This window comes from Pongo pygmaeus, chromosome 19 (genome assembly GCF_028885625.2).
Source record: "Pongo pygmaeus isolate AG05252 chromosome 19, NHGRI_mPonPyg2-v2.0_pri, whole genome shotgun sequence".
NCBI classification, from domain to species: Eukaryota; Metazoa; Chordata; class Mammalia; order Primates; family Hominidae; genus Pongo; species Pongo pygmaeus.
The window spans coordinates 47,784,455-47,810,744 of record NC_072392.2 but is presented as its reverse complement, the minus strand read 5'-3'; the positions used below and the strand labels follow the sequence as shown (position 1 = coordinate 47,810,744).

Genomic DNA, 26,290 nt, shown 5'->3' with positions numbered 1-26,290 from the left:
GTTGTGGGTTTTAGTCTCTGACGCTTCATTGTTACCATGAGAGCTTGCAAGTTTTTCTTTTTTCTTTTCTCTCTTTTTTTTTTTTAACCTCTTTGGGTCATCTGGGAGGACGTGGTGCTCTTTTAGCTCTAACATTTTCTGGTTGCAATGCGCTTAGGACTGGGATGCGAAGTGAGTGAGTGAGTGAGCCTTCTCAGGAAAACACTTTCTAGTATTTTGTCCGAGTGTCTGTTGGGAAACGCGCTTACATCCGCAGAGGGCGGTAAGGACACAGCGCGCAACTCTGCATTATACCTGCGAGTTAAAAAGCCCAGAGGTCGCTCACTCAACCTTGAATGCGCGTCAGAATCACCTGGGGGAGGTTTTATAAAATACCCGTGCTCCACCCAAGACAATGAAATCAGACTTCTGCGAGCGGGGCGAACATCAGCATTTTTGAAGACGCTCCCTGAGGCTGTGCATCGGTGATCTTTAATCCCCTGCTACTTGTTAGAGGAGCTGGATGACACTTCGTGGGCTCATTCTCATAAATAAGCTCCTGAATGGAGTCCTCTCCTCCCAAGAGCTGTCGCTGTTGCATCTTTTTGTTGTTTATTTTTTTTTAAGCCAACGGACGAAGACATCCAACGGTGCTGCATCTTAATGGCGGGACATCCAGCTAAAGGGAATCTTGGAGATATCTGCGGGTTCCTAGCAGCTCGTGGCATGTTGGTTTCCCAGGGCAAGAAGCCGCCACTGAAGGTCAGCTCTGTCTTTCGAGCTGGGCAGTGGAGGCTCTAAGTCTGTTTTCAACAGGATGGGAGGAAGGAGACGGGGTGGCCCCAAGGAAGGAGGAGAAAAGGCGGCCGAGAAGAGGAGGAGGGCAAGGGGAAGAGGAAGGGCGAGGGAGGAGCCTGAGGAGACTCGGTCGCGGGCGGGCCCGGCTCAACCCAGACGTCCGCGCCCCGGCCTCCTGGTCGCCATGGCGGGCCTGGGCCCGGGCTCCGCCGTCCCCGTGTGGCTGGCCGAGGACGACTTGGGCTGCATCATCTGCCAGGGGCTGCTGGACTGGCCCGCCACGCTGCCCTGCGGCCACAGCTTCTGCCGCCACTGCCTGGAGGGCCTGTGGGGCGCGCGCGGCGTCCGCCGCTGGGCCTGCCCCACCTGCCGCCAGGGCGCCGCGCAGCAGCCGCAGCTGCGGAAGAACACGCTACTGCAGGACCTGGCCGACAAGTACCGCCGCGCCGCACGCGAGATACAGGCGGGCTCCGACCCTGCCCCCTGCACCTGCCCGGGCTCCAGTCCCCGCTCCAGCCCGGCCCCCAGGCCCCGGCGCCGCCCGGAACTGCAGCGGGTAGGGAGGCCGGGCCCGCAGTTCCCCTCGCTCCCCCGGGCTGCCCGCCACCTGCCCCTTACCCATGTGGCTCGAACCCCTTTCCCCAGCCGTTCTACTTTTACGTTCCTTTTCTCAGTCTAAAAGTCGACTCCCGCTCTTGGGAGGCACTTTGGAAAGTTCATAAAAGTATGAAGAAATAGAAAAAAACAAATTCCCCATCTTCCGAAAGCTTGTCAACTTAGCTGCTACACACCTTGGCATATTTCAACTTCTTCCCAATCGATCTTCGGTCTCGTTCTCTGAAACTTGTAAAATTGTGGTAAGATCTATATAACATTAAAACTGGCCATTTTAACCTTTTTCTTTATTTCTTTGAGACGGAGTCTCTCTCTGTTGCCCAGGCTGGATGGAGTGCAATGGCGTGATCTCCGCTCACTGCAACCTCCTCCCCTCAGGGTCAAGTGATTCTCCTGCCTCAGCCTGGAGAGTAGCTGGGATTACAGGCGTGCGCCATCACGCCCGGCTAATTTTGGTATTTTTAGTAGAGACGGGGTTTCGATATGTTAGCCGGGCTAATCTCGAACTCTTGACCTCAGATGATCCATCCGCCTCGGCCTCCCAAAGTGCTGGGATTACAGGCATGAGCCACTGCGCCTGGCCTCATTTTAACCTTTTATTTTTTTGAGACGGAGTCTTGCTTTGTGGCCCAGGCTGGAGTGCAGAGGCGCCATCTGGTCTCACTGCAAGCTCCGCTTCCCGGGTTCACGCCATTCTCCTGCCTCAGCCTCCCGAGTAACTGGGACTACAGGCGCCCGCTACCACGCCTGGCTAATTTTTTGTATTTTTTTTTCTTTTTTTTTTTTTTTAATAGGGACGGGGTTTCACCGTTGTTAGCCAGGATGGTCTCGATCTTCTGACCTCGTGATCCGCCCGCCTCGGCTTCCTAAAGTGCTGGAATTACAGGTGTGAGCCACCGCGCCCTGCCTCATTTTAACCATTTTTAAGTGTACAATTCAGTGACAAATTAGTTACATTTCCTGTTGTGCAACTATCACTGCTGTTTCCAAAACTGTTGCATCATCATAAACAAAAACTCTGTACTCATTAAGCAGTAACTTCTCATTTCTCCTCCCTCTAGCCCCTGCTCACATCTAAGCTACTTTCTGTATCTGAGTTTGCCTGTTCTAGATATTTCATATAACTGGAATCGTTCAATGTTTGTCCCTTTGTGCCTGGTTTCTTTCACTTAGCATAGTGTTTTCAAGGTTCATTCATGTTGTAGCATGTGTCAGAACTTTATTCCTTTTATGGGGCTGAATAATATTCCATTGGGTGGATATGCCACATTTTGTTGTTTTTTGTTTTGTTTTGAGATGGAGTCTTGCTCTGTTGCCAGGCTGGAGTGTAGTGGCACAATCTTGGCTCACTGCAACCTCTGCCTCCCGGATTCAAGTGATTCTCCTGCCTCAGCCTCCCAAGTAGCTGGGACTACAGGCGTGCACCACCACACCCAGCTAATTTTTGTATTTTTAGTAGAGACGGGGTTTCACCATGTTGGCCAGGATGGTCTTGAGCTCCTGACCTCATGATCCACCTGCCTCGGCCTCTCAAAGTGCTGGGATTACAGGCATGAGCCACCGCACCCAGCCTATTTCAATTTTTTTTTAATGTTTTAAGACTTGTTTTTGTGACCTGACAAATGTTAGGTCTTTGGTTTTGTGACCTATCCTTGAGAATGATCATGTGCTGAGGAAAAGATCCATGTGTATTCTGTAGCATGGATGTAAATGTTCCGTAAATATCTGTTAGGTTCATTTGACCTATAGTACAGATTAAGTCCAATATTTTCTTGTTACTTTTCTGTCTGAATAATTTGTTCAATGCCGAAAGTGGGTTGTTGAAGTCTCCAGCTGTTATTGTATTGGAGTCTGTCTTCTCTTTAGCTCTAATAATACTTGCTTTACATGTCTGGGTGCTTTAGTGTTGGTGCATATATATTTACAGTTGTTATATCTTCTTACTGAATTGACTCCATCATTATAAACTTTGTCTCTTATTATAGATTTTGTTTTGAAATCTATTTGTCTGATATATGTATAGCTAATCCTGCTCTTTTTTGGTTTCCATTGGCATGGGATATATTTTTCCATCCCTTTATTTTCAGTCTATATGTGTCTATAGATGAAGTGTGTTTCTTGTAGGGAATAGATCGTTGGGTCTTGTTTTTTTATCCAGTCAACCACTCTATGTCTTTTGATTGAAGATTTTTGTTCATTTACATTCAATGTTATTGATAAGTAATTCTTGCCATTTTGTTATTTGTTCTTTGGTTGTTTTGTTTTGTGGTCTTCTCTTCTTTCCTTCTTTTCTGTCTTCCTTTAAATGAAGATGATTTTCTCTGGTGCTATGATTTAGTTTCTTGCTTTTTATTTTTTGTGTATATTCATTATATGATTTTTGATTTGAGGTTACCATGAGCTTGCAAGTAGTATCTTATAACCTATTGTTTTAAGCTGATAACAACTTGACACTGCTTGCATGAACTACCTAACAAGCAAAAAGAAAACTAATAAAAACTCTACACTTCAAATTCATCCCCTGCTATTTAATTTTTTGTTATTTCTGTGTATATCTTATACTACCTATATATTTGAAAGTTGTTGTAGTTATTATTTTTTATTGGTTTTCTGTGACCTTACTATTACTAGTGAGGTTTTTGTTTTGTTTTGTTTTGTTTTGAGACAGAGTTTTACTCTGTTGCCCAGGTTGGAGTGCAGTGATGTGATTTCGGCTCACTGCAACTTCCACCTCTTGGGTTCAAGAAATTCTCCTGCCTCAGCCTCCTGAGTAGCTGAGACTACAGGCATGCGCCACCATGCCCAGCTAATTTTTGTATTTTTAGTAGTGACAGGGTTTCATCATGTTGGCCAGGCTGGTCTTGAATTCCTGACCTCAAGTGATCTGCCCACCTCAGCTTCCCAAAGTGCTGGGATTACAGGCCACCTCCTGGGTTCAAGTGATTCTCCTGCCGCAGCCTCTGGAGTAGCTGGTATTACAGGCGCCCACCACCACGCCCAGCTAATTTTTGTATTTTTAGTAGAGACGGGGTTTCACCATGTTGGCCAGGCTAGTCTCGAACTCCTCACCTCAGGTGATCCACCCACCGTGGCCTCCCAAAGTGCTGGGATTACGTATGAGCCACTGCGCCTGGCCTTCTTTTCTTTTTGATTGAAGTATTCCCTTTAGCATTTCTTGTAGGACAGGTCTGGTGTTGATAAAATCCCTCAGCTTTTGTTTGTCTGGGAGAGTCTTTATTTCTCCTTCATGTTTCAAAGCTATTTTCACAAATTATAGTTTTCTAGGGTAAAAGTTTTTTCCTTCAGCACTTTACATATGTCATGCCACTCTCTCCTGGCCTATAAGGTTTCCACTGAAAAGTCTGCTGCCAGATGTATTGGAACTCCCTTGTATATTATTTATTTCTTTTCTCTTGCTGCTTTAGGATCCTTTCTTTATCCTTAACCTTTGGGAGTTTTATTATTAAATGCCTTCACCTAGTCTTCTTTGGGTTAAATCTGCTTGGTGTTCTATAACCTTGTATGTAGATATTGATGTCTTTCTCTAGATTTGGGAAGTTCTATGCTATTATTTCTTTGAATAAACTTTCTACCACTATTTCTTTCTCTACCTCCTCTTAAGGCCAATAATTCTTAGATTTGCCCCTTTGAGGCCGTTTTCTAGATCTCGTAGGCATGTTTCATTCTCTTTTTCTTTTTTCTTTTGTCTCTTCTTACTGTGTATTTTCAAATAGGCTGAATTCAAGCTCACTAATTCTAATACTTGATCAATTTTGCTATTGAGAGACTCTGATGCATTCTTCAGTATGTCAGTTGCATTTTTCGATTCCAGAATTTCTGCTTGATTTTTAATTATTTCAATCATTTTGTTAAATTTACCTGAGAGAAGTCTGAATTCCTTCTCTGTTATCTTGAATTTCTCCAAGTTTTCTCAAAACAGCTATTTTGAATTCTCTGTCTGAAAGGTCACATATTTCTGTTTCTCCTGAATTGGTTCTTGGTGACTTATTTAGTTAGTTTGGTGGGGTCATGTTTTCCTGGATGGTCTTGATGCTTGTGGATGTTTATCAGTGCCTGGGCATTGAAGAGTTAGTTATTTATTGTAGTCTTCACAGTCTGGGCTTGTTTGTACCTGTCCTTCTTGGGAAGGCTTTCCAGGTATTTGAAAGGACTTGGGTGTTGTGATCTAAGCCATATCTGCATTAGGGGGCACCCCAAGCCCAGTAAAGCTGTGACTCTTGCAGACTACTAGAGGTACCACCTTGGTGGTCTTGTATAAGATCCAGAAGAATTATCTGGATTACCAGGCAGAGATTCTTGTTCTCTTCTCATACTTTCTCCAAAACAGTCTGTCTGCGTGCTGAGCTGCCTGGAGCTGGAGGTGGGGTGACACAAGCACCTTGTGGCCATGACCACTAGAACTGCACAGGGTCAGACCTAAAGCCAGCACAGAACTGCGTCTTACCCAAGCCCCTTTGTAACCACTATCTGGCTACCACCTATATTCACTCAAGGACCTAGGGCTCTATAATCAGCAGATGGCGAAGCCAGCCAGGCTTGTGTCCTTCCCTTCATGGTGGTACATTCACCCAGGCTCGGGGCGGGTCCAGAGACCCATCTCAGCACTAGGACTTGCCTAGGAGTTGCAGTCCTTGTAGCCTAGACTGCCTTTCAAGTTTATTTAGAGGCCTAGAGCACTGCAGCCCACAGTGGAGAGGCTTGCCAGAACTCAGGTTCCAATAACTGGGGTGGGTGATTTGATTCCTCTCTGGCTAGGACTGATCTAAATGCTCCCTCTGTGGGTAGGCGTCAGCTGAATTCAGCCCGGTTTTGCTTTGTGAAGTGACAAGGCAAAGTCTCTCTATTCTCTTTATCACCATGCTCTCCCTTTCCCGAGTGCACAGATTCTCTGTGCATGTGGCCCCTGACACATGGGATATGGGTTGCACTGGCAATTCAAGACTGTTTTTCCTACCCTCTTCAGTGCCTGTTTCAGTAATGTAAAGTTAAAACCAGGTACTGTAAGTACCCCTGATTTTTGGTTCTTATGAAGGTGCTTTTTTTGTAGTTGTTAAATTTGGTGTTCTTGTGGGAGGGATGATCAATGGAGCCTTCTATTTGGCTATCTTGCTCTGCCCTCTCCACCCTTAAGTCTTCTGGCTTTCCCCCACTTCTCTCTGGCCCTAAACCATTTTTAAGTATACAGTTTGGTGATATGAAATACATTCACAATGTTTTGAAACCATCACTACCATCATTTCCATAACTTTAAAAAATTTTAAATTAACATGACTGGCTCTTCAGGGTACCATAACACTTTTCAACTTGCAAAAGTGGAATTCTAGGAGGACATTAAAATTCTCCATTTCCTCTTCCCCCAGCCTCTGGCAACCATCATTCTAATTTCTGTCTCTGATTTTGACTACTCTAAATACCTCATATAAGTTGAATCATACAGTATCTGTCTTTTTGTGGCTGGCTTATTTCATTTAGCATAATGTCTTCAAGCATTATTTATGTTGTAGCATGTGTCAGAGTTCCCTTCCTTTTTAAGGCTGAGTAGTATTCTATTGTATGTATATGCCACTTTTTCTTATTCATTCATTTGTCTGCAGATACTTGGGTTGCTTCCATGCTTTAGCTAGTGGGAATAATACTGCTACGGGCATGAGTTTATGAATCTCTTTGAGATCCTGTTTTCAATTCTTATATATCCAGAAGTGGAATTGGTAAATCATATGGTAATTCTAATTACATATATATACATATATATATATATTTTTTGAGATGGAGTCTGGCTCTGTCGCCCAGGCTTGAATGCAGTGGCATGATCTTGGCTTACTGCAACCTCCGTCTCCCGGGTTCAAGCGATTTTCTTGCTTCAGCCTCACAAGTAGCTGGGATTATAGGTGCCTGCCACCAAGCCTGGTGAATTTTTGTATTTTTAGTAGAGATGGGGTTTCACCAGGTTGGCCAGGATGATCTTGAACTCTTGACCTCAGGTGATCCGCCCACCTCGGCCTCCCAAAGTGCTGGGATACAGCCATGAGCTATTGCGCCCAGCCTATTTTTAATATTTTGAGCAACCACCCTTCTGTCTTCCATAGTGGCTATATCATTCCCACCAACAGTGCAGAGGGGTCCAATCTTCCCACACCATCAACATTTGTTATTTTGTTATTTTTTTTTTTGATAGTAGCCAACCTAATGAGTGTGAGGTGGTATCTCACTGTATGTTTTGATTTGCATTTCCCTGGTGATTAGTGATCTTGAGTGTCTGTTCATGTGCTTATTGGTGATTTGTATATCTTCTTTGGAGAAATGTCTATTCAAGTTCTTTGCCCATTTCAAAATTCAGTTGTTTGTGGGTTTTTGCTTGTTTGTTTGTTTTACCAAGCAAACAAGCAGCAGTGATATGTGTTTATTGTTGAGTTTTAGAAATTCTCTGTATATTCTCGGTATTAATGCCTTATCAGATGTATGACTTGCAAATATTTTCTTCCATTTTGTGGATTGCCTTTTTACTCTATTGTTCGTGTCTTTTGATGCACAAATGTTTAAACGTTTCATGCAGTCCAATTTGTCTCCTTTTTTCTTTTGTTGCCTGTGCTTTTAGTGACATATACAATAAATCATTGCCAAATCCAATGTCATAAATTTTGCCCTATGTTTTCTTCTAACAGCTGTATTATTTTAGGTCTTACATTTAGGTCTTTGATCCATTTTGAGTTAGTTTTTGTATATGATGTTAGGTAAGGGTCCAACCATATTCTTTTGCATATAGATATCCAGTTTTTACAGTACAATTTGTTGAAAAAACTGTCCTTTCCCCATTGAATGGTCTTGGCACCTTTGTCAAAAATCATTTAACTATATATGTGAGAGTTTATTTCTGGGTACTCTGTTGTATTCCATCGGTCTGTATGTCTGTTTTTATGCCATTACCACAGTATTTATCACTCCCTCTGTCCAGTGGTAGTTCCTGGGTCCAGTTTTATGGAACCCAGGACCTGAACTTTGCTGTTTTAAAGGTGGCAGTAGAGAAGAGCATCACAGAAGTTGGTCAGAAGCTGACAGAGCTGGTGGAACATCTTGTAGACATTGTCAGAAGCCTGCAGAATCAGAGGCCCCTATCAGAATCTGGACCAGACCACGAACTGAGCATCCTGGGCAAGGTAGGCTCCACTGGGAGACGAAAGGATGTGGAAGGGAATAGGACTAGGGATTGCTTTCAACTGGAACAACATGAACATGTTTGAACCTGAAGGATAAAATAAGTCTCAATCTCTTATTGTTCTCTTTACTACCAGACATGGATGATTGGACATTTGGAATGCTTGAGGTAAGGTTGGGAAGCTTCAAGTGGGCTAGGATCACTCCACCTAACCAGCTATGTCTAAGGTCACCAATGACCTCTGTGTAAATCCTATAAACGTTCTGGTGCCTATCTTCATTGACCTTTCAGCAGCCTTTGACACAGTGGACCACACCTTCATTCTTAGCTTTTGGGACAGGAATCTTTTGGCTTTCCCCCACCTCTCTCTGGCTGATCCTTCTCAGTCTGTTTACAGGCTCTCTCTCCTCTGCTTAGGAAGTAAATGCTGGACTTCCTCAAGGCTGAGTTGTAGGTCCCTTTGTTTCCCCTCCAGGTAGTCTTCCCTGCATCCATGGCTTTAATGACCACCTCTGTGCACAAATAATAGCTCCAGGCTAGAGCCTTCTCTGAGCACTAGGCTGGTATGTCTTCCTTTTCATCTTTTCTTCTTGGGTATCTCAAAGCATCACACTTAATGTGTCCTAAACTGCTCCTCTTCTGGGAATTCTCGTCTCAATGCTTGCCCCATTATCTTTCCAAGTGCAGAAGCCAGAGACCTGGAAATCATGTTACCTTCTTCTCCCTTACGCTAATATGCAGCATATTGTAGCTTTAAGACCTGCCTAATTACCTCTCAAATCTATTTACTTATTCTTGAGCTCCTTTGAGACTTCCCTAATCCAAGTCTCTGATAATTTCATGCCTGGATTGCTGTCATAGTCTTCCAGATGCTCCACTCTCCGTCTTCTAGTCTGTCCTCCTCATGGTCATTGCAGTGACTACCACAAACATCAATCTGAAAATGTAACTCATGTGCTTAAAACATTCAAATTACATCAGTTTGCTCAGGAGTAAGACCCAAATCCTCACAGGACCAACAAAGCCCTGTAGGATCCCATCTCTGTCTGCCTCTCAAATCTCATCTCTGCTCATGCTGCCTGGCTCTGTGCGCTCTAGCTACACTGGCCGCACAGTCCCTCTAGTGTGTCTCACGTCTTCCCACTACAGGGCACCCTTCATGGAATGCTCTCCTTTCCCTCCATCACTTAGGTAATACTTGCTCATCCTTCAGATCTTAGCTAGAACGTCATTTCTTCAGAAAGAAGCCTTCAATGATTTCCTTGAACAAATCAAATCTCCCCATTAGAGGCTCTGAGGACTCCATGTACCTTTCATTTGTAGTAGTTATCTCCATTGCACCTTTGTAATGACTTGTGCCATACTCTATATTAATGTCTGCCCCCCTCCCTTTTCCTTCACTGGACTCTCAACTTCATGAGGATAGGGACTTTTGATGCTTTTTTTTTTTTTTTGAGACAGAGTCTTGCTGGAGTGCAGTGGCGTGATCTCAGCTCATTGCAATCTCCGCCTCCTAGGTTCAAGTGATTCTCCTGCCTCAGCCTCCCGAGTAGCTGGGACTACAGGTGTCCACCACCACTCCTGGCTAATTTTTATATTTTTAGTAGAGACGGGGTTTCACCATACTGGCCAGTCTGGCCTCAAACTCCTGACCTGTGATCCACCTGCCTCGGCCTCCCAAAGTGCTGGGATTATAGGCATGCGCCACTTTGCCTGGCTGATGCTTTTGTTCTTTTGTCCACCATTGTGTCCCCAGGCCCTAGCACAGTACCCAAGTACCCACTTATAGTAGGGGTTCAACAAATACCCACTGAATGTATGAATAAATGCATCTTTAGGGATGCGATGTGTTGGGATAGAAAGTCTGAGAGTCTGACTTTCAGAATTGACATTGTCACTCACTAGTATTATGACCTTGGGCAAGTCATTTCATCTATCTGCGTCTCAGGTTCCTATCTGTAACATAGAAATAATGATACAGGGCCTGCCACATCATTGGTTTATTGTGAGGATTAAAAGAGGTATAAGAAAGTGCTTGAGCAATGTTAAAATGTGGGATGTTATAATTAACTGTGGCAACTTAGTTAACCTTCATGAATTTCATCTTCTTTTGTAAAATGGAGATTTTTTACAGGTTGTTAAACCTACTTTGTGAGATTGTTATGCAAATGAGAGAAAGGCAATATCTAGCATGTAGAAAACACTCAATAAGTGTAATACTACCATATTTTGATTGGTGGAAAGAATGGGGAGTGGATTATGCAAAGGTGGGAAGGAAAGTCAGGGGTTGAAGTTGGTGAGCAGATAAAGGGCTGTATTGGGGAAGAACAGGACCTGAGGCTAAAGAAAATCAGGGAGCATGTGTTGAAGGCCCTAGAAAGCAGGACCTGGATGCAGGCAATTTGAGAGGGAGCTCTTGCGAAGTGACATCATATAATGATAGAGGTGGGAAAAGGTTCTTTTTTTTTTATTTGAAATGGAGTCTCGCTCTGTCGCCCAGGCTGTAGTGCAGTGGCATGATCTTCTCAGCTCACTACAACCTCTACCTCCCGGGTTCAAGTGATTGTCCTGCCTCAGCCTCCCATGTAGTTGGGATTACAGGCACCTGCCATCATGCCTGGCTAATTTTTGTATTTTTAGTACAGACAGGGTTTCACCATGTTGGCCAGGCTGGTCTCGGATTCCTGACTTCAGGTGATCTACCCTCCTCAGCCTTCCAAAGTGCTGGGATTACAGGTGTGAGCCACCACACCGAGCCAAAAAGGTTATTCTGACCTCCATGGTTTATCTCAGTAACTATCTGTAGTATTTATTTTATAAAGCCGCTATAAGATGCGCCTAAAAATGTTAAACTTTTTTGGTATTACCTAAGAAATCTGTGTTTATTGTGCAAAATATTAGAAAGCACATAGCATTAAATAAAGCAAATTAAAATGCTCCATAACCCCATCACCCAGAAATAACCACTCTTTGATATTTTTGCTGTACTATGTATTATTCCAGATTGTTTTCAAGGCATATTTTTTGAGGGCCTAATTTTGTTTTTAAAAACTTGCTGGGAATTAAATAGAAAATTATAGATGAATAGAAAAACTTGAAAATAATAGTTGATAGACTGCATAGGGGACTTCCATTTATTCAGTTTTAAATGGTTCATCAATAGGCTTTTTCTTCTGGGGTGGATCTGTCCATGGCTTCTCCAAAACTGGTGACTTCTGACACAGCTGCAGGGAAAATCAGAGATATTCTCCATGACCTAGAAGAAATTCAGGAAAAATTACAAGAAAACGTCACCCGGAAAGAGGCTCCTGAAGCACAAATGCAGGGTGAGCTGATCTTATTTATTGGAGGAGGATTAAATATGGAAGTTGGGGGGAGTAGCAAAGTGCTCCATGGCTTTGTTCTCTGGGAATAGGATCCCAGAGTCCAGCTATATTACCACTGTGGTGTCGTGAATCAGGTAGGGGTGGGCTGAAGTGATTTTGTGGCTGAATATGTTTTTGGCAATGACTGAAGGTGTGATGTATCACAAGTCCTTAATAGATAGAAACTCATTTTTGAAGATCCATGCACGCAGGTCCTTACTGATCAAGTGTGTTATCTTACTGAAGAGATTCTGAAATAGGCCACTTTTAATTTTTTTTTTTTTTTTTTTTTTTTTTGTGATGGAGTCTCGCTCTGTCGCCCAGGCTGGAGTGCAGTGGCACCATCTGGGCTCACTGCAAGCTCTGCCTCCCGGGTTCACGCCATTCTCCTGCCTCAGCCTCCTCAGTAGCTGGGACTACAGGTGCCCGCCACCATGCTGGCTAATTTTTGTGTTTTTGGTAGAGACGGGGTTTCACCATGTTAGCGAAGATGGTCTCAATCTCCTGACCTTGTGATCTGCCCGCCTTGGCCTCCCAAAGTGCTGGGATTACAGGTGTGAGCCACCGTGCCTGGCCTTAAATTTTTAACTAGTAAATGTCTTCTTCTTTTTTTTTTTTTTAATAATTTTGTTTTTGTTTTATTTTGAGACAGAGTCTCACTCCGTCACCCAGGCTGGAGTGCAGTGGTGCGATCTTGGCCAGAATTACAGGCGTGCGCCACCACACCTGGCTAATTTTTGCGTTTTTGTTTTTTTTTCTTTTCTTTCTTTTTCTTTTTTTTTTAAAGTAGAGACAGAGTTTCACCATGTTGGACAGACTGGTCTCAAACTCCTGACCGCAAGGCTCACCTCGGCCTCCCAAAGTGTTGGGATTACAGGCATGAGCCACCGCACCTGGCTGTAAATGTCTTTCTTAACAAAGCATATAGGCCAAGTGCAGTGGCTCATGCCTGTAATCCCAGTGCTTTGAGAGGCTGAGGTGAGAGGATCTTTTGAGGCCAGGAGTTCAAGACCAGCCTGGGCTACAGAGAGAGATCCTGTCTCTACAAAAAATAAAAAGTAACCAGATGTGGTGGTGCACACTTGTAGTCCCAGCTACTCTGTAGGCTGAGGCTGGAGGATCACTTGAGTCACGGGTTCAAGGCTGTGTGATCATGCCACTGCATTCCATCCTGGGCAACAGAGGGAGATCTTGTTTACAAACAAATAAAACCAGCATGCCACTTTGTAACTAGTTCTTGATACAGTCTATTAAAATATAATCTCCGGGGAGTGTGTTAATGTTAATATTAAACAGTACCATATAGAAAAGAACCTTTCTGTCCTGATCCTGTAGTTTCTCTGTTGTTCTTCCGGAGTTATTGAAAAATAACTAACACCTTCCTGTCAGACATTAGACGTTAGCTCTGTCTGGTCTCCCAGGGTGCTTCCTCCTGCTCCGGCCACTGCTATCTTCATATGCTTTAGAGGCATCTCTTCTGTAGCTTTTCCTCTTCTAATAGCTTTTATATCCTTTATATTTTCATATTTAAACAATCTTATGCTACTTAAAAAATCATTTCTTGCCAGTGCAGTGGCTTATGCCTGTAATCCCAGCACTTTGGGAGGCCGAGGCGTGTGGATCACCTGAGGTCAAGAGTTCAAGACCAGTCTGGTCAACCTGGCGAAACCCTGTCTCTATTAAAAACACAAAAATTAACTGGGCATGGTGGTGGGTACCTATAATCCCAGCTACTCAGGAGGCAGAGGCATAAGAATCACTTGAACCTGGGAGGCAGAGGTTGCACCATTGCACTCCAGCCAGGGCAACAAGAGTGAAACTCTGTCTCAAAAAAAAAAGAATCATTTCTTATGTAAGTGGAGAAGCATGATTCCTTGGAAAAAGTTTCTTAAGGAAAACAATTAGAGAGCAGTTTATTGTTCCAAAAATTATCTGAGAAAGAAGCACCTTCGTATTCTGTGTGCTTCTAAACTTAGGTCGGGTTCCTTAGTGATTTTATTTATACAAATTTAAGATCAATTTTTAAATTTTGAGGGGTTAAATTTAAAATTTCGTATTCAAAAATCAAAACAGGGCTGGGCGCGGTGGCTCATGCCTGTAATCCCAGCACTTTGTGAGGCCAAGGAGGGTGGATCACCTGAGGTCAGGAGTTCGAGACCAGCCTGGCCGACATGGTGAAACCCCGTCTCTACTAAAAATACAAAAAATTAGCCGGGCGTGGTGGCACACTCCAGTAGTGCCAGCTACTCCAGAGGCTTAGGCAGGAAAATTGCTTGAACCCGGGAGGCAGAGGTTGCAGTGAGCCACTGCACTCCAGTGTGGGTGATGAGCGAAACACCATCCCAAAACAAACAAACAAACAAACAAAAACCGTATAAAAAGGGCGTACTGCCCAATCTCTCTTCCATCCTTGCCAATTGCCCCATTCTCTCTTCTCAGTGCACCCCTTTTATTACCATTTTTTTGAGTGTCCAGAATTTATTTATGCAAATGTCAGCGAATATGAATTTATATTTTTATTTCTCCCAATCTTTTTTTAATACACAAAAGATAGCACATTATATACATTGTCCTGCATTTTGCTTTTGTCTTTTACTTAATACATCTTCATTTTACAGTACAGTAGTTAGGACATTTTTTTCTTTGCTTTCGTTAGTACCTAGGGCATTTTCTCTTACAGTTGCTCAGTATTCCAATATCTGGGGTATGCCAACATTTATTTACTCAATCCTCTACAGATGAATGCATGATTGTTTCCAATTGTTTCCAATGACAAATAATGCTAAAATCAATAACTGTGTATGTACATTGTTTCATATGGGTGCATATATAATTGTAGCTCAAATTGCCAGTGAAGGTTGCTGGGTTATAGGGTAAATTCATTTGTCATTTTGATATACATTGCCAAATCACCCTTCAGTTGGGTTATACCAGTCTTCACTCCCACAGAAGAAGTGTGTGTCCCCAACCTGCCAACTGAGTGTGTTGTCAGACATTTGTCTTTTTTTTTTAAACCAATCTCATGGGTCAAAATGTTGATGTGAAATTAGCCAGTCTTGGTGGTGGGTGCCTGTAATCCCAGTTACGTGGGAGGTTGAGGCAGGTGAATTGCTTGAACCTGGGAGGCAGAGGTTGTAGTGAGCCAAGACCACGCCATTGTCCTCCAGCCTGGGCAAAAAGAATGAAACTCTGACTCAAGAAAATACATTGACGTGAGAGTATACTGCACGTTTTTTTTCTCTTTCTTTTTCTTTTTTTTTTTTTTTTTTTTTGAGACTGAGTCTCGTGCTTGTTGTCCAGGTTGGAGTGCAGTGGCCCAATCTTGGCACACTGCAACCTCCGTCTCCCAGGTTCAAGTGATTCTGTTGCCTCAGCCTCCTGAGTAGCTGGGATTATAGGCACCTGCCACCAGGCCTCACTAATTTTTGTACTTTTAGTAGAGACGGGGTTTCACCATGTTGGTCAGGCTGGTCTCAAACTCCTGACCTCAGGTGATCTGCTTGCCTCGGTCTCCCAAAGTGCTGGGATTACAGGGGTGAGCCACCGTGCCCGGCCTATACTACACTTTTAATTTGTGTTTCTCCGTGAATTGTCTTTCATATCTTGTGTTATTGGTCTTTTAAAAATTGACATTTAGGAGCTCTTTGTAAATTAAAGAGATTAAACTTTTGTCTGTTATGTGAATTGCAAATTTTGTTCCTTAATATGTCGTTTGTCTTTTTATTTATCTTTTATGGGTTTTATAATGCCATATAGACATTTTTAAATTTATGTAATTTTTTTTTTTTTTTTTTTTTTGAGAAGCAGTTTCGTTCTTGTTGCCCGGGCTGGAGTACAAAGGTGCGATCTGGCTCACTGTAATATCTGTCTCCTGGGTTCAAGTGATTCTCCTGCCTCAGCCTCCCAAGTAGCTGGGATTACAGGCCTGTGCCCCACACCTGGCTAATTTTTGTATTTTTAGTAGAGACAGGGTTTCCCCATGTTGGTCAGGCTGGTCTCAAACTCCTAACCTCAGGTGATCCACCTGCCTTGGCCTCCCAATGTGCTGGGATTACACAGGAATGAGCCACCGCGCTCGGCCTTTACATAATTTTTTATAGAGATGAAATCTCACTGTTTTGCCCAGGCTGGTCTCAAACTCTTAGGCTCAAGCAATCCTTCTGTCTCTGCCTGCCACAGTGCTGGGATTACAGGTGTGAACCACCATGCCTGGCCTCAATTTTTTTTTTTTTTTTTTAGAGACAATAGACAGAGTCTTGTTCTGTTGCCTAGACTGGTTGACTAGAGTGCTGTGGCAATTCCTGGTCTCTAAATGTTTCTTTTTTTATTTTTTTTGAGACAAGGTCTTACTTTGTTGCCCAGGCTGGAGTGCAGTGGTGCAATCATGGCTCACCCCAGCCTTGACCTCCCAGGCTCAAGTGATCCTCCCTCCTTAGCCTCCTGAGTAGCTGGGACTGCAGGTGCGTGTCACCGTACCCGGCTAATTCTTGTATTTTTGGGTAGAGACAGAGTTTTGCTATGTTTCCCAGGCTGGCCTGGAACTCCTGGGCTCAAGCAATTAGTTCACCTTAGCCCCTTGAGTAGGTGGGACTGCAAGGTGCGCTACTACACTCAGTTAATTTTTGGTTTATTTTTTTTGTGGAGAAGAGGTCTTGCTTCTGTTTTCATGTAGTAAATTTTGTTCGTTTTTTGTTTTATGCATTGTAGATTTTAAGTTTTAGTTAGAAAACTCAACCCCCTGAAGTTTAGAAAGGAATTTTCTCAGGTATATGTGTGTGTTTGTACTTATACAGTTTACATTTAAATCTTTGGTTTCATGTTTTACATTTAAATGTTTGACTCATTTCAAGTATATCTCAGCATGTATCCTAGTGCATTTTGTTTTATTTGTTTATTATTATTATTATTATTATTATTATTATTATTATTTTTGAGACAGAGTCTCACTCTGTTGCCCAGGCTGGAGTGCAGTGGCGCGATCTCGGCTCACCACAACCTCCGCCTCCCGGGTTCAAGCAATTATCCTGCCTTAGCCTCCTGAGTAGCTGGGGTTATAGGCTCCCGACACCACATCTGGCTACTTTTTGTATTTTTAGTAGAGATGGGGTTTCGCCATGTTGGCCGGGCTGGTCTTGAACTCCTGACCTCAGGTGATCTGCCTGCCTTGGCCTCCCAAAGTGCTGGGATTACAGGCGTGAGCCACAGCGCCTGGCCTTATTTATTTTTTAAATAGAGACAGAGATCTCACTTTATTGCCCAGGCTGGTGTTGATCTCCTAGCTTCCAGCAATCCTTGTGCTTTGGCTCCCAAAGTGCTGGGATTACAGGCATGAGCCACCATGCCGAGCCCCTAGTGAATTTTAAATAAGATTTGTGTAGTGCCACTTTAGAGACATATCTCATAGCATTTTCATGTTTAATGATATTGCTCTGCTTAAAATGTTGCTCTTAACTGGGAAACCATGATTCTTTGGAAAAAATTATCAGTTTCCATGGTTAAGTTTAGATTATTTCTCTCATCAGTAGAGATTAAAAAAAGTATTAGGGAGTGTTAATTTAAAAAAAATAGTAAATAACTTCAGTAGGTTTTGCAAACGCTTTTTAAAAATTTTTTTTCCTTTCTTTTTCTTTTGTTTATAATCTGCATTCTGCTGAATTAATTAATTAATTAATTTTTTTATTTTGAGACAGGTTCTCTGTTGCCCAGGCTGGAGTGCAGTGGCACAATCACTGCAGCCTCGATCTCCCAGGCTCAGGTGATCTTCCTTCCTAAGACTCCCAAGTAGCCGGGACTACAGGCATGTGCCACCACACTCAGCTAATTTTTTGTACTTTTTGTAGAGATGAGGTTTTGCCATGTTGCCCAGGCTGGTCTCCCACTCTTGGGCTCAAGCGATCCTCCTGCCTCAACCTCCCAAAGTTGTTGGATTACGGGCGTCAGCCACGGTGCCCAGCCAAACATTTTTTAAAGACCTATTAACAATAAGTAATAATCCTATCAGCTAAATAGGAGAACAGTGATATTCATCTGAATTTTGTATTTTTCTAAATTGTAGTGAAAATACATACAACATAAAATTTACTATCTTAACTATTTTTAAGTAGGCAGCTCAGGCAGGTGCAGTGGCTCATGCCTGTAATCCCAGCACTTTGGGAGGTTGAGGTAGGTGGATCAGTTGAGTCTAGGAGTTCAAGAGCAGCCTGGGTAACATAGTGAGACCCACTTCTCTACCAAAAATACAAAAACTATCCTGCTATGATGGCACATGCCTGTAGTCCCAGTCCCAGCTACTTGGGAGGCTGAGGTGGGAGGATCACTTGAGCCTGGGAAGCAGAAGTTGCAGTGAGCCGAAATCAGGCCACTGCACTCCAGCCTTGGCAACAACAAACAAAAAAAGTAGCAGCTCAGAGCTCAGTACTGTTAATTATGTTTACATTATCATATAACCAATCTCCAGATCATTTTCTTTTTTGTAACTTTGTTTTATTTTTTTGAGACAGAGTTTCACTCTTGTTGCCCAGGCTGGAGTGCAATGGCATGATCTCGGCTCACTGCAACCTCTGGCTCCTGGGTTCAAGCGATTCTCCTGCCTCAGCCTCCCTAGTGGTAGCTGGGATTACAGGCATGCGCTACCACCCCGACTAACTGTGTGTGTGTGTGTGTGTGTGTGTGTGTGTGTGTGTTTAGTAGAGATGGGGTTTCGCCACGTTGGCCAGGCAGGTCTAGAACTCCTGACCTCAGGTGATCCGCCCACCTCAGCCTCCCAAAGTGTTGGGATCACAAGTGTGAGCCACCACGCCCAGCCAGAATTCATTACTTTTTTTTTTTTTTTTTTGAGATGGAGTCTCACTGTGTTGCCCAGGCTGGAGTCAGTGGTGTGATCTCGGCTCACTACAAAGTCCACCTCCTGGGTTCAAGTGATTCTCCTGACCCAGCTTCCCAAGTGGCTGGGACTACAGCCACGTGTCACCACACCCAGTTAATTTTTGTATTTTTAATAGAGATGGGGTTTCACCATATTGGCCAGGCTGGTCTTGAACTCCTGACCTTGTGATCTGCCTGCCTTGGCCTCCCAAAGCGCTGGGATTATAGGCGTGAGCCACCACGCCCAGCCAGTATTTGTTACTTTTTAAGGCTAAGTAATATTCCGTTGTAGGTATATATCACATTTCTTTATCCATTTCTCTGTCTCTGGACACATGGATTGCTTTAGTTCCCACTTAAATTTTGAGAATGGCCTCTTTATGGGCAGCTCTCTTGTTCTCATGACCTAAGTTATCACAGGCACACCCTAGACAAGTTCTTTCATCTCTTCTCAGGTGGAGTCTTAGATTCACTTCAGCTGCTGTCACTTCAAGATATAAGTAGGACAAGATTTTGCCATCAAAGTCTGCACTCTACGACTTCCCTTACTTATCTGTCTGATGTGGTCATTGCACTCTAGCACACATGACTGCTTTAAGTTAATAATTAAACTTTAGCACATTGAGAGGGAATTAGGAGGTGTCAGCAATGGTGATGAGTCTCACACCAACTCATGTTACCCAGTTTATATAACAACAGTTTAAAGCATTGACTTGGGGGTCCCGGATATTCTAGGTGTTAGGGTGCTGCAATCCCCTGGAACTGTATTAGTTGATTTTATTTCATGAGTGTGCATAAAACACCTTCTATATGTGGGACTGGCATGGGGCTTGGTGCTTAGAACATACAGACGAACAAGATCTTTGCCAGCAAGGAGCTGAGGGCTTAGTGAAGAAACAGTGAAAAGTCCACAGTGAGAACATGGAGGTGCACATACCTGGGCTGCAGGCACTGCCTCTGCCTGATCCAGTCCTGACACTGAAAAATGTGCAGATGATAAGAAGACAAGCCATCTGCCTTGACCATGATGTTTGGAGACCTTCAGTTTGCCTTTTTCTGATGGGACTTTCCTCTGTTAATTTTTTTGTTACTTAGGAGAACTCCTGGAAGCCCCGTCTTCCTCCTCATGCCCATTGCCTGACCAGAGCCACCCTGCACTCAGGAGAGCTTCTCGGTTTGCTCAGTGTAAGTATGTGGTCCACTTTAAACATGGGTTTGGCTTGCTGCAGAGCAGGCTTCGAGAACATCCTATGTCCATCTCCCTACTGCTAGGGCCACTCCTTGGCTTACTACACATGGATTTGTTCCAGGTCCCTCCATGGGGGGAGCTGATTGCAAAGGCAAAGCAGGTTGAAACTCTAGACCCAAGAGCACTCAGAGTCCAGCCAACCTTTGAGCATCTCTGCTGTGGCCACCAACTACAGCCAACTGCCTGTTCCCAAACCTGCTGAGGTATTTCTGCATCTGTGCTGTGGCCACCAACTACAGCCAACTGCCTTTTCCTAAACCTGCTGAGGTATTTCTGCCATCTCAGTCTGGGGTAGTCCTTAAGAACATGGATCCCAGAGCCAGACTGCTTGGGTTTGACTCCCAGCAGCTCCACTAACTAGCTGTGTGATCTTGAGCAAGTCACTTAAGCTCCTAGAGCCCGGGTCTCCTCATCTGTAAAATGGAGATAATATAGTACTTCTCTTGCGGGATTACCGTGAGGGTTAAGTGAGTGAGTATGAGTAAAACACCTAGAGCAGTCATGCTATAGAAGTGTTAGCAATTTATTCACTCAGTAGGAAACCAAAGGAAATATACAAAGTGAATAAGACATGGTCCTTAATCAGGAAGTTTCAGTTTAACTGGGAAGGTATAAACAGCTGTGGTCATAAATCACCATAAGACAGGCGTGAGCCACTGTGCCTTGCCTACGCCCAGCTGATTTTGGTATGTTTAATAGAGACAGGATTTGGCCATGATGGCCAGGCTGGTCTTGAACTCCTGGCCTCAAGTGTTCCACCTGCCTCAGCCTCCCAAAGTGCTGGGATTACAGGGGTAAGCCAGTGCACCTGGCTGAAGGAGCTGGCCTGATTTTTAAAATTGACATATAATAATTGTATAGTCTGGGTGCAGTGGCTCATGCCTGTAATTGCAGCACTTCGGAAGGCTGAGATGGCAGGATTGCTGGAGCTCAGGAGTTCGACACCAGCCTGGGAAGCATGGCAAAATCCTGCTTCTTTTCTAAATAAATTTTAAAAATAAATATAATAAGTGTATATATTTATGGGATACATAGTGATGTTTCAATACATATGGCGCATAGTGATCAGATCAAGGTAGTTAACATATCTATCATCTGAAACAGTTATCATTTCTTCCTGTTGGGTGATATACCAATTTTAATGCCAGTGTGAGTGAAACATCACACCAAAAGATACAAAGTTGCTTTTTGCTATTTGAAGACTTCTTTGCATGGACGATCAAAAGATGACTGGCCATGTTCTTATTGCTCTTTTTTTTTTCCAAAGGGGCCATCCATCCAACCTTTAACTTGAAGAGCCTTTCCTGCAGCCTGGAGGTGTCCAAGGATTCCCGTACAGTGACTGTGTCTCACCGCCCACAACCCTATCGCTGGAGCTGTGAGAGGTTTTCTACCAGCCAGGTCTTATGTTCCCAGGCCCTATCTTCTGGAAAGCATTACTGGGAGGTGGACACTAGGAATTGCAGCCACTGGGCAGTTGGGGTGGCTTCCTGGGAGATGAGCCGCGACCAGGTCCTGGGAAGGACCATGGACTCTTGTTGTGTGGAATGGAAGGGGACTAGCCAGCTCTCTGCATGGCACATGGTCAAGGAAACTGTCCTTGGCTCAGACAGACCTGGGGTGGTGGGCATCTGGCTGAACCTTGAGGAGGGGAAGCTTGCCTTCTATTCAGTGGACAATCAGGAGAAGCTTCTGTATGAGTGTACCATCTCTGCCTCCTCTCCTCTGTACCCTGCCTTCTGGCTGTATGGCTTACATCCTGGAAATTACCTGATAATAAAGCAAGTAAAGGTGTAAGGTTTCCTCAGGGATTACAACACAGTGGTTTCCTGGTCTCTCTCCCTGCCATCAATCAGGGTAGTAACTTGACTTAAGAGTACCACTTTTTAGAAAAATTACGATAGAGATGGGATCTCACTAGGTTGCCCAGGCTGGTGTCGAATTCCTGGCCTCAAGCAGTCCTCCCACCTCAGCCTCCCAAGGTGCTGGGATTACAGGTGTGAGCCATCACACCTGGCCAAGAATACCACTTTTGAAGTTAATCCTTTTGTGTGATACAGGATGAACTTGGGATGTTTGAATCCTGGGCATTCCAAATAAAGAACAGGCCCCTGCCTGGCTCCTGGGAGATAACCTCTAAGCCATTAGAATATCCTGCCTGATAAGAGTGTTTTTGTTTACCTGTGGGCCTTGGGCCATGCAGTATCAGCTTGACCTTGCAAGGTCAAGCTGAGGAGACTAAGTCAGCCATGTGGGCAGTGAAGCATGCCAATGTGACCAATCCCTAGTAAAAGCCCTGGACACCAAGGCATGGGTGAGCTACTCTGGTTGGTAACACTCCATGCACACATCATTGTAGCCACACATCGTTGCTCGGAGAATTAAGCATTATCCTGAAGACTCTGCCAGGAGAGGATAATTGGAAGTTCTCTTGGACCTTACCTTGTGTGCCTTTCTTCATTGCTGATTTTAATCTGTAGCCTTTCACTGTAATAAACTGTAACTACGAGTTCAACAGCTTTGCTGAGTTCTGTGAGTCTTTCTAGTGAATCACTGAACCTGAGGGCAGTCTCAGAGGATCTCTAAACATAATTTGCTACTTATCAATTGCTATGTAAGAATATTGCCACAAATTTAATGGTTTAAAATAACACATAGATATTATTTCACAGTTTCTGTGAGTCAGGAGTCAGGGCATAGCTTAGCTGAGGCTCCTACATCAGAGTTTTACAAGCTGCAATCAACATGTCAGCTGGGGACACAGGGTCATCAGAGGCTCGAATGGGGAAGGATCTGCCTCCAAACTCACATGGTTGTTGGCAGCCTTCAGTTCCTTCTGACTTGCCAGACTGAGGGCCTCAGTTTCTTTCTGGTTGTTGGCTGGAGACCACCCTCAGTTCCTTACCTCACAGGCCTTTGCAACACAGCTACTTGCTTCCTCAAAGCCAATAAGGGAGCGGATCTCCTAGCCAGATGACACAAAATGTTTTTTTTTGTTTTTTTTTTTGTTTTTTTTGAGATGGAGTTTCACTCTTGTTGCCCAGGCTGGAGTGCAGTGGCGTGATCTGGGCTCACTCACTGCAACCTCTGCCTTCCAGTTTCAAGCAATTCTCCTGCCTCAGCCTCCTAAGTAGCTGGGATTACAGATGTCTGCCACTATGCCTGGCTAATTTTTTTTTTGTATTTTTAGTAGAGATGGAGTTTCACCATGTTGGCCAAGCTGGTCTCGAACTCCTGACTTCGTGATTCTCCCGCCTTGGCCTCCCAAAGTGCTGGGATTACAGGCATGAGCCACTGCACCCGGCTGACACAAAATCTTACATAGCATAACCACATAAACACGTAATCGCATACATCCCATTGCCTTTGCCTTCTATTGATTAGAAGCAAGTCATGTTACCGCCCACACTCAAGGGGAGGGGATTACAGAAGGACATGAATGCCAGGAAGTGGGGCTAATGGGGGCCACTCTACAGTATGTCTGACACAGGTGTTATTTCATACTTGATTTCCCCTATTTTTAACAACCATTTTATTATATAAGAAAACAGATACAGAAAACTACATGAAACAACTGGCGCTTAATGAGTCATTATAAGGTAAATACCCTTGTAACTATCATTCAGGTCAAGAAATAGCACCTGCTACCCACCCCAGAATCTCCTTCCTGTGCCCCATTCTAATCGCAAAACCCTCCCTGTGCCTGAAAGGAGTCTGGACATTTGCGCTAAACACTTCCTTGCATTTCTTTAGAGTTTTATCACTCAAATATGCATGCATAGCCACAGTAGTTTCATCTTGCCCATTAAAAAAAATGGTACGTCCTTTCCTTTAACAGCTTTGTTGGGAATATTATTTATTTATTTATTTTTATTTTTTATTTTGGAGCCAGGGTCTCACATTGTCACCAAAGCTGAAGTGAAGTGGCATGAATCTTGGCTCACTGCAACCTCTGCCTCCCAGGTTCACGTGATCCTCAGCCTCCTGAGTAGCTGGGATTACAGGTGTGAGCCACCACACCCAGCTAATTTTTGCCTTTTTAGTAGAGATGGGGTTTCCCCATGTTGCCCAGGCTGGTCTTAAACTCCTGAGCTCAGGCAGTCCGTCTACCTCAGCCTCCCAAAGTGCTGGGATTACAGGCATGAGCCACTGTGCCTGACTGACATATAATTTACATTCTATGAAATTCACTTAAGGTGTACAAATATATGTTTTTTACTGTATTTACAGAGTTGTAAAACCATTGCCATAATCTAATTTTAGGATATTGTCATCACCCCCAGAAGGAACCCTCATGCCCATTATTTGATGTCTGTTAGTCTCCTAATATACATGTCTCTCTCTCTCTCTTTTTTTTTTTTTGTCTTACAGTTCATCCATAGAAGGACTCTGGTCTTGACTAGCACCTATTCTGAAGATGGGGATGTTCAGCTCCTGAGCTAGGTTGAAGAGAAAGCCGTGTCATGCAAACCAGCCAGGCAGCATTTGACAGTACATTTAAACTCTTCTTGCCTTTCTTTCCCCTCTAAAATAGACATCATTATTATTTGCCCTTCCTTACCTTCTTCACAGGTTTGCTGAAACCATTAAATAAAGTAGGAGGTGAGGAAATCGGAAGAATACAAGGATAATGATAATCACAGCAGCAATGACGGAATAACATCTTAATACCACCCACCTTGGCCTCTAACATCCTGAGACTCACACCTAATTTCTATACATGATTAATCGCTCCTTCAAAACAGGGGTAAGCAGAATTCTTCCACATGGTCTACTAATATGCTTTCTGAGCCTCACCACTGCCCTGCATGACGGGCATTATTACCTTCCTGTTGATGCATAAGGAAGCAGAGGCCGGGACAGGTGTGGTGGTTTGTCCAGGGTTGATCAGCCAGTCATGGCAGAGCTGGAACCAGGCCCAGTTTTCTCACTTTTTTTTTTTTTTTTTTTTTTTTAAGACAGAGTCTCGCTCTGTCACTCAGGCTGGAGTGCAGTGGTGCGATCTTGGCTCACTGCAACTTCTGCCTCCAGAGTTCAAGTGATTCTTGTGCCTCAGCCTCCCAAGTAGCTGGGATTGTAGGTGTGCACCCCCACACTCGGCTAATTTTTGTATTTTTAGTAGAGACAGGGTTTCACCATGTTGTCCAGGCTGGTCTCGAACTCCTGACCTCAAGTGATCCACCCACCTCAGCATCCCAAAGTGCTGGGATTATAGGTGTGAGCCACCTATGCCTGGCTGTTTTTCTCACTCTGAAACCTCTCCCTTCGTTACTCTCCGATAAGGTCCTATGCTAAGGCCAGGACCTGGCCTTCCACTTTGATGGGACACAGCTGGCCCTAAAGTCATGAGGTACCCTTTCTTTTTGATTTTGGTGGTTGTCCTTAAGTGACCTTGAGTTGTCTAAGCAGGGACAGAGCTTCCTTGTTTGTGCCAAGTGACCACTAAGAAGCTATGGGTGGCCAGGTGTGGTGGCTCACACCTGTAATCTCAGCACTAATGGAGGCTGAGGTAGACAGATCACCTGAGGTCAGGAGTTTGAGATCAGCCTAGTTAACATGGTGACACCTCGTCTCTACTAAAAATACAAAAATTAGCTGAGCATAGTAGCACACACCTGTAATCCCAACTATTTGGTGGCTGAGGCAGGAGAACCACTTGAGCCTGGGAGGCGGAGGTTGCAGTGAGCCATGATCCTGCCACTGTACTCCAACCTGGGTGATACATCAAGACTCTGTCTCAAAAATAAATAAATAAGGCTAGGCATGGTGGCTCATGACTGTAATCCCGGCACTTTGGGAGGCCGAGGTGGGCGGATCACAATGTAAGGAGTTTGAGACCAGCTGGGCCAATATGGTGAAACCCTGTCTCTACTAAAAATACAAAAATTAGCTGGGCATGGTGGTGGGCACCTGTAGTCCCAGCTGCTTGGGGGGCTGGGGCAGGAGAATCGCTTGAACCCAGGAGGTGGAGGTTGCAGTGAGCCGAGATCGCGCAACTGCACTCCAGCCTGGGTGACAGAGCGAGACTCTGTCTCAAAAATAAATAAATAAATAAATAAATAAGTAAAAAGAAGCTATGGGCCCTCACTTTCTGCATCATGGAGCTTTTATCTTCTAACCTAGAGTTAATTTGATGTTTGCCTTTTGAGCCAAGATTCAGAGTTTGGAGTGAAGGGTTTCAGCCTCTTGAGGTTCTTTGGTTAAATATTGTCCTCTCAGATGGTATGTATTGCAATGAGGCCTCTG

At 44.1% G+C, this 26,290-nt stretch overlaps 1 protein-coding gene across 3 annotated transcripts; it reads left to right on the top strand.

Annotated features, from left to right (window-relative positions):
* Positions 1-246: 246 nt before the first annotated feature.
* On the top strand, positions 247-22,563 carry RNF135 (ring finger protein 135). 3 transcript variants are annotated; one of them, XM_054459943.2, is made up of 6 exons: positions 282-1,333; positions 8,424-8,567; positions 11,730-11,892; positions 17,622-17,686; positions 19,891-19,980; positions 21,312-22,563. In XM_054459943.2, the coding sequence occupies exons 1-6, from the start codon at positions 797-799 to the stop codon at positions 21,336-21,338; spliced, it is 1,026 nt and encodes a 341-aa protein (XP_054315918.2). In that variant the 5' UTR covers positions 282-796; the 3' UTR covers positions 21,339-22,563. The 3 variants fall into 3 exon arrangements, with proteins under 3 accessions (XP_054315916.2, XP_054315915.2, XP_054315918.2); XM_054459940.2 differs by lacking the exon at positions 17,622-17,686 and having other exon boundaries at positions 270-1,333; XM_054459941.2 differs by lacking the exons at positions 11,730-11,892; positions 17,622-17,686 and having other exon boundaries at positions 247-1,333.
* Positions 22,564-26,290: the final 3,727 nt, after the last annotated feature.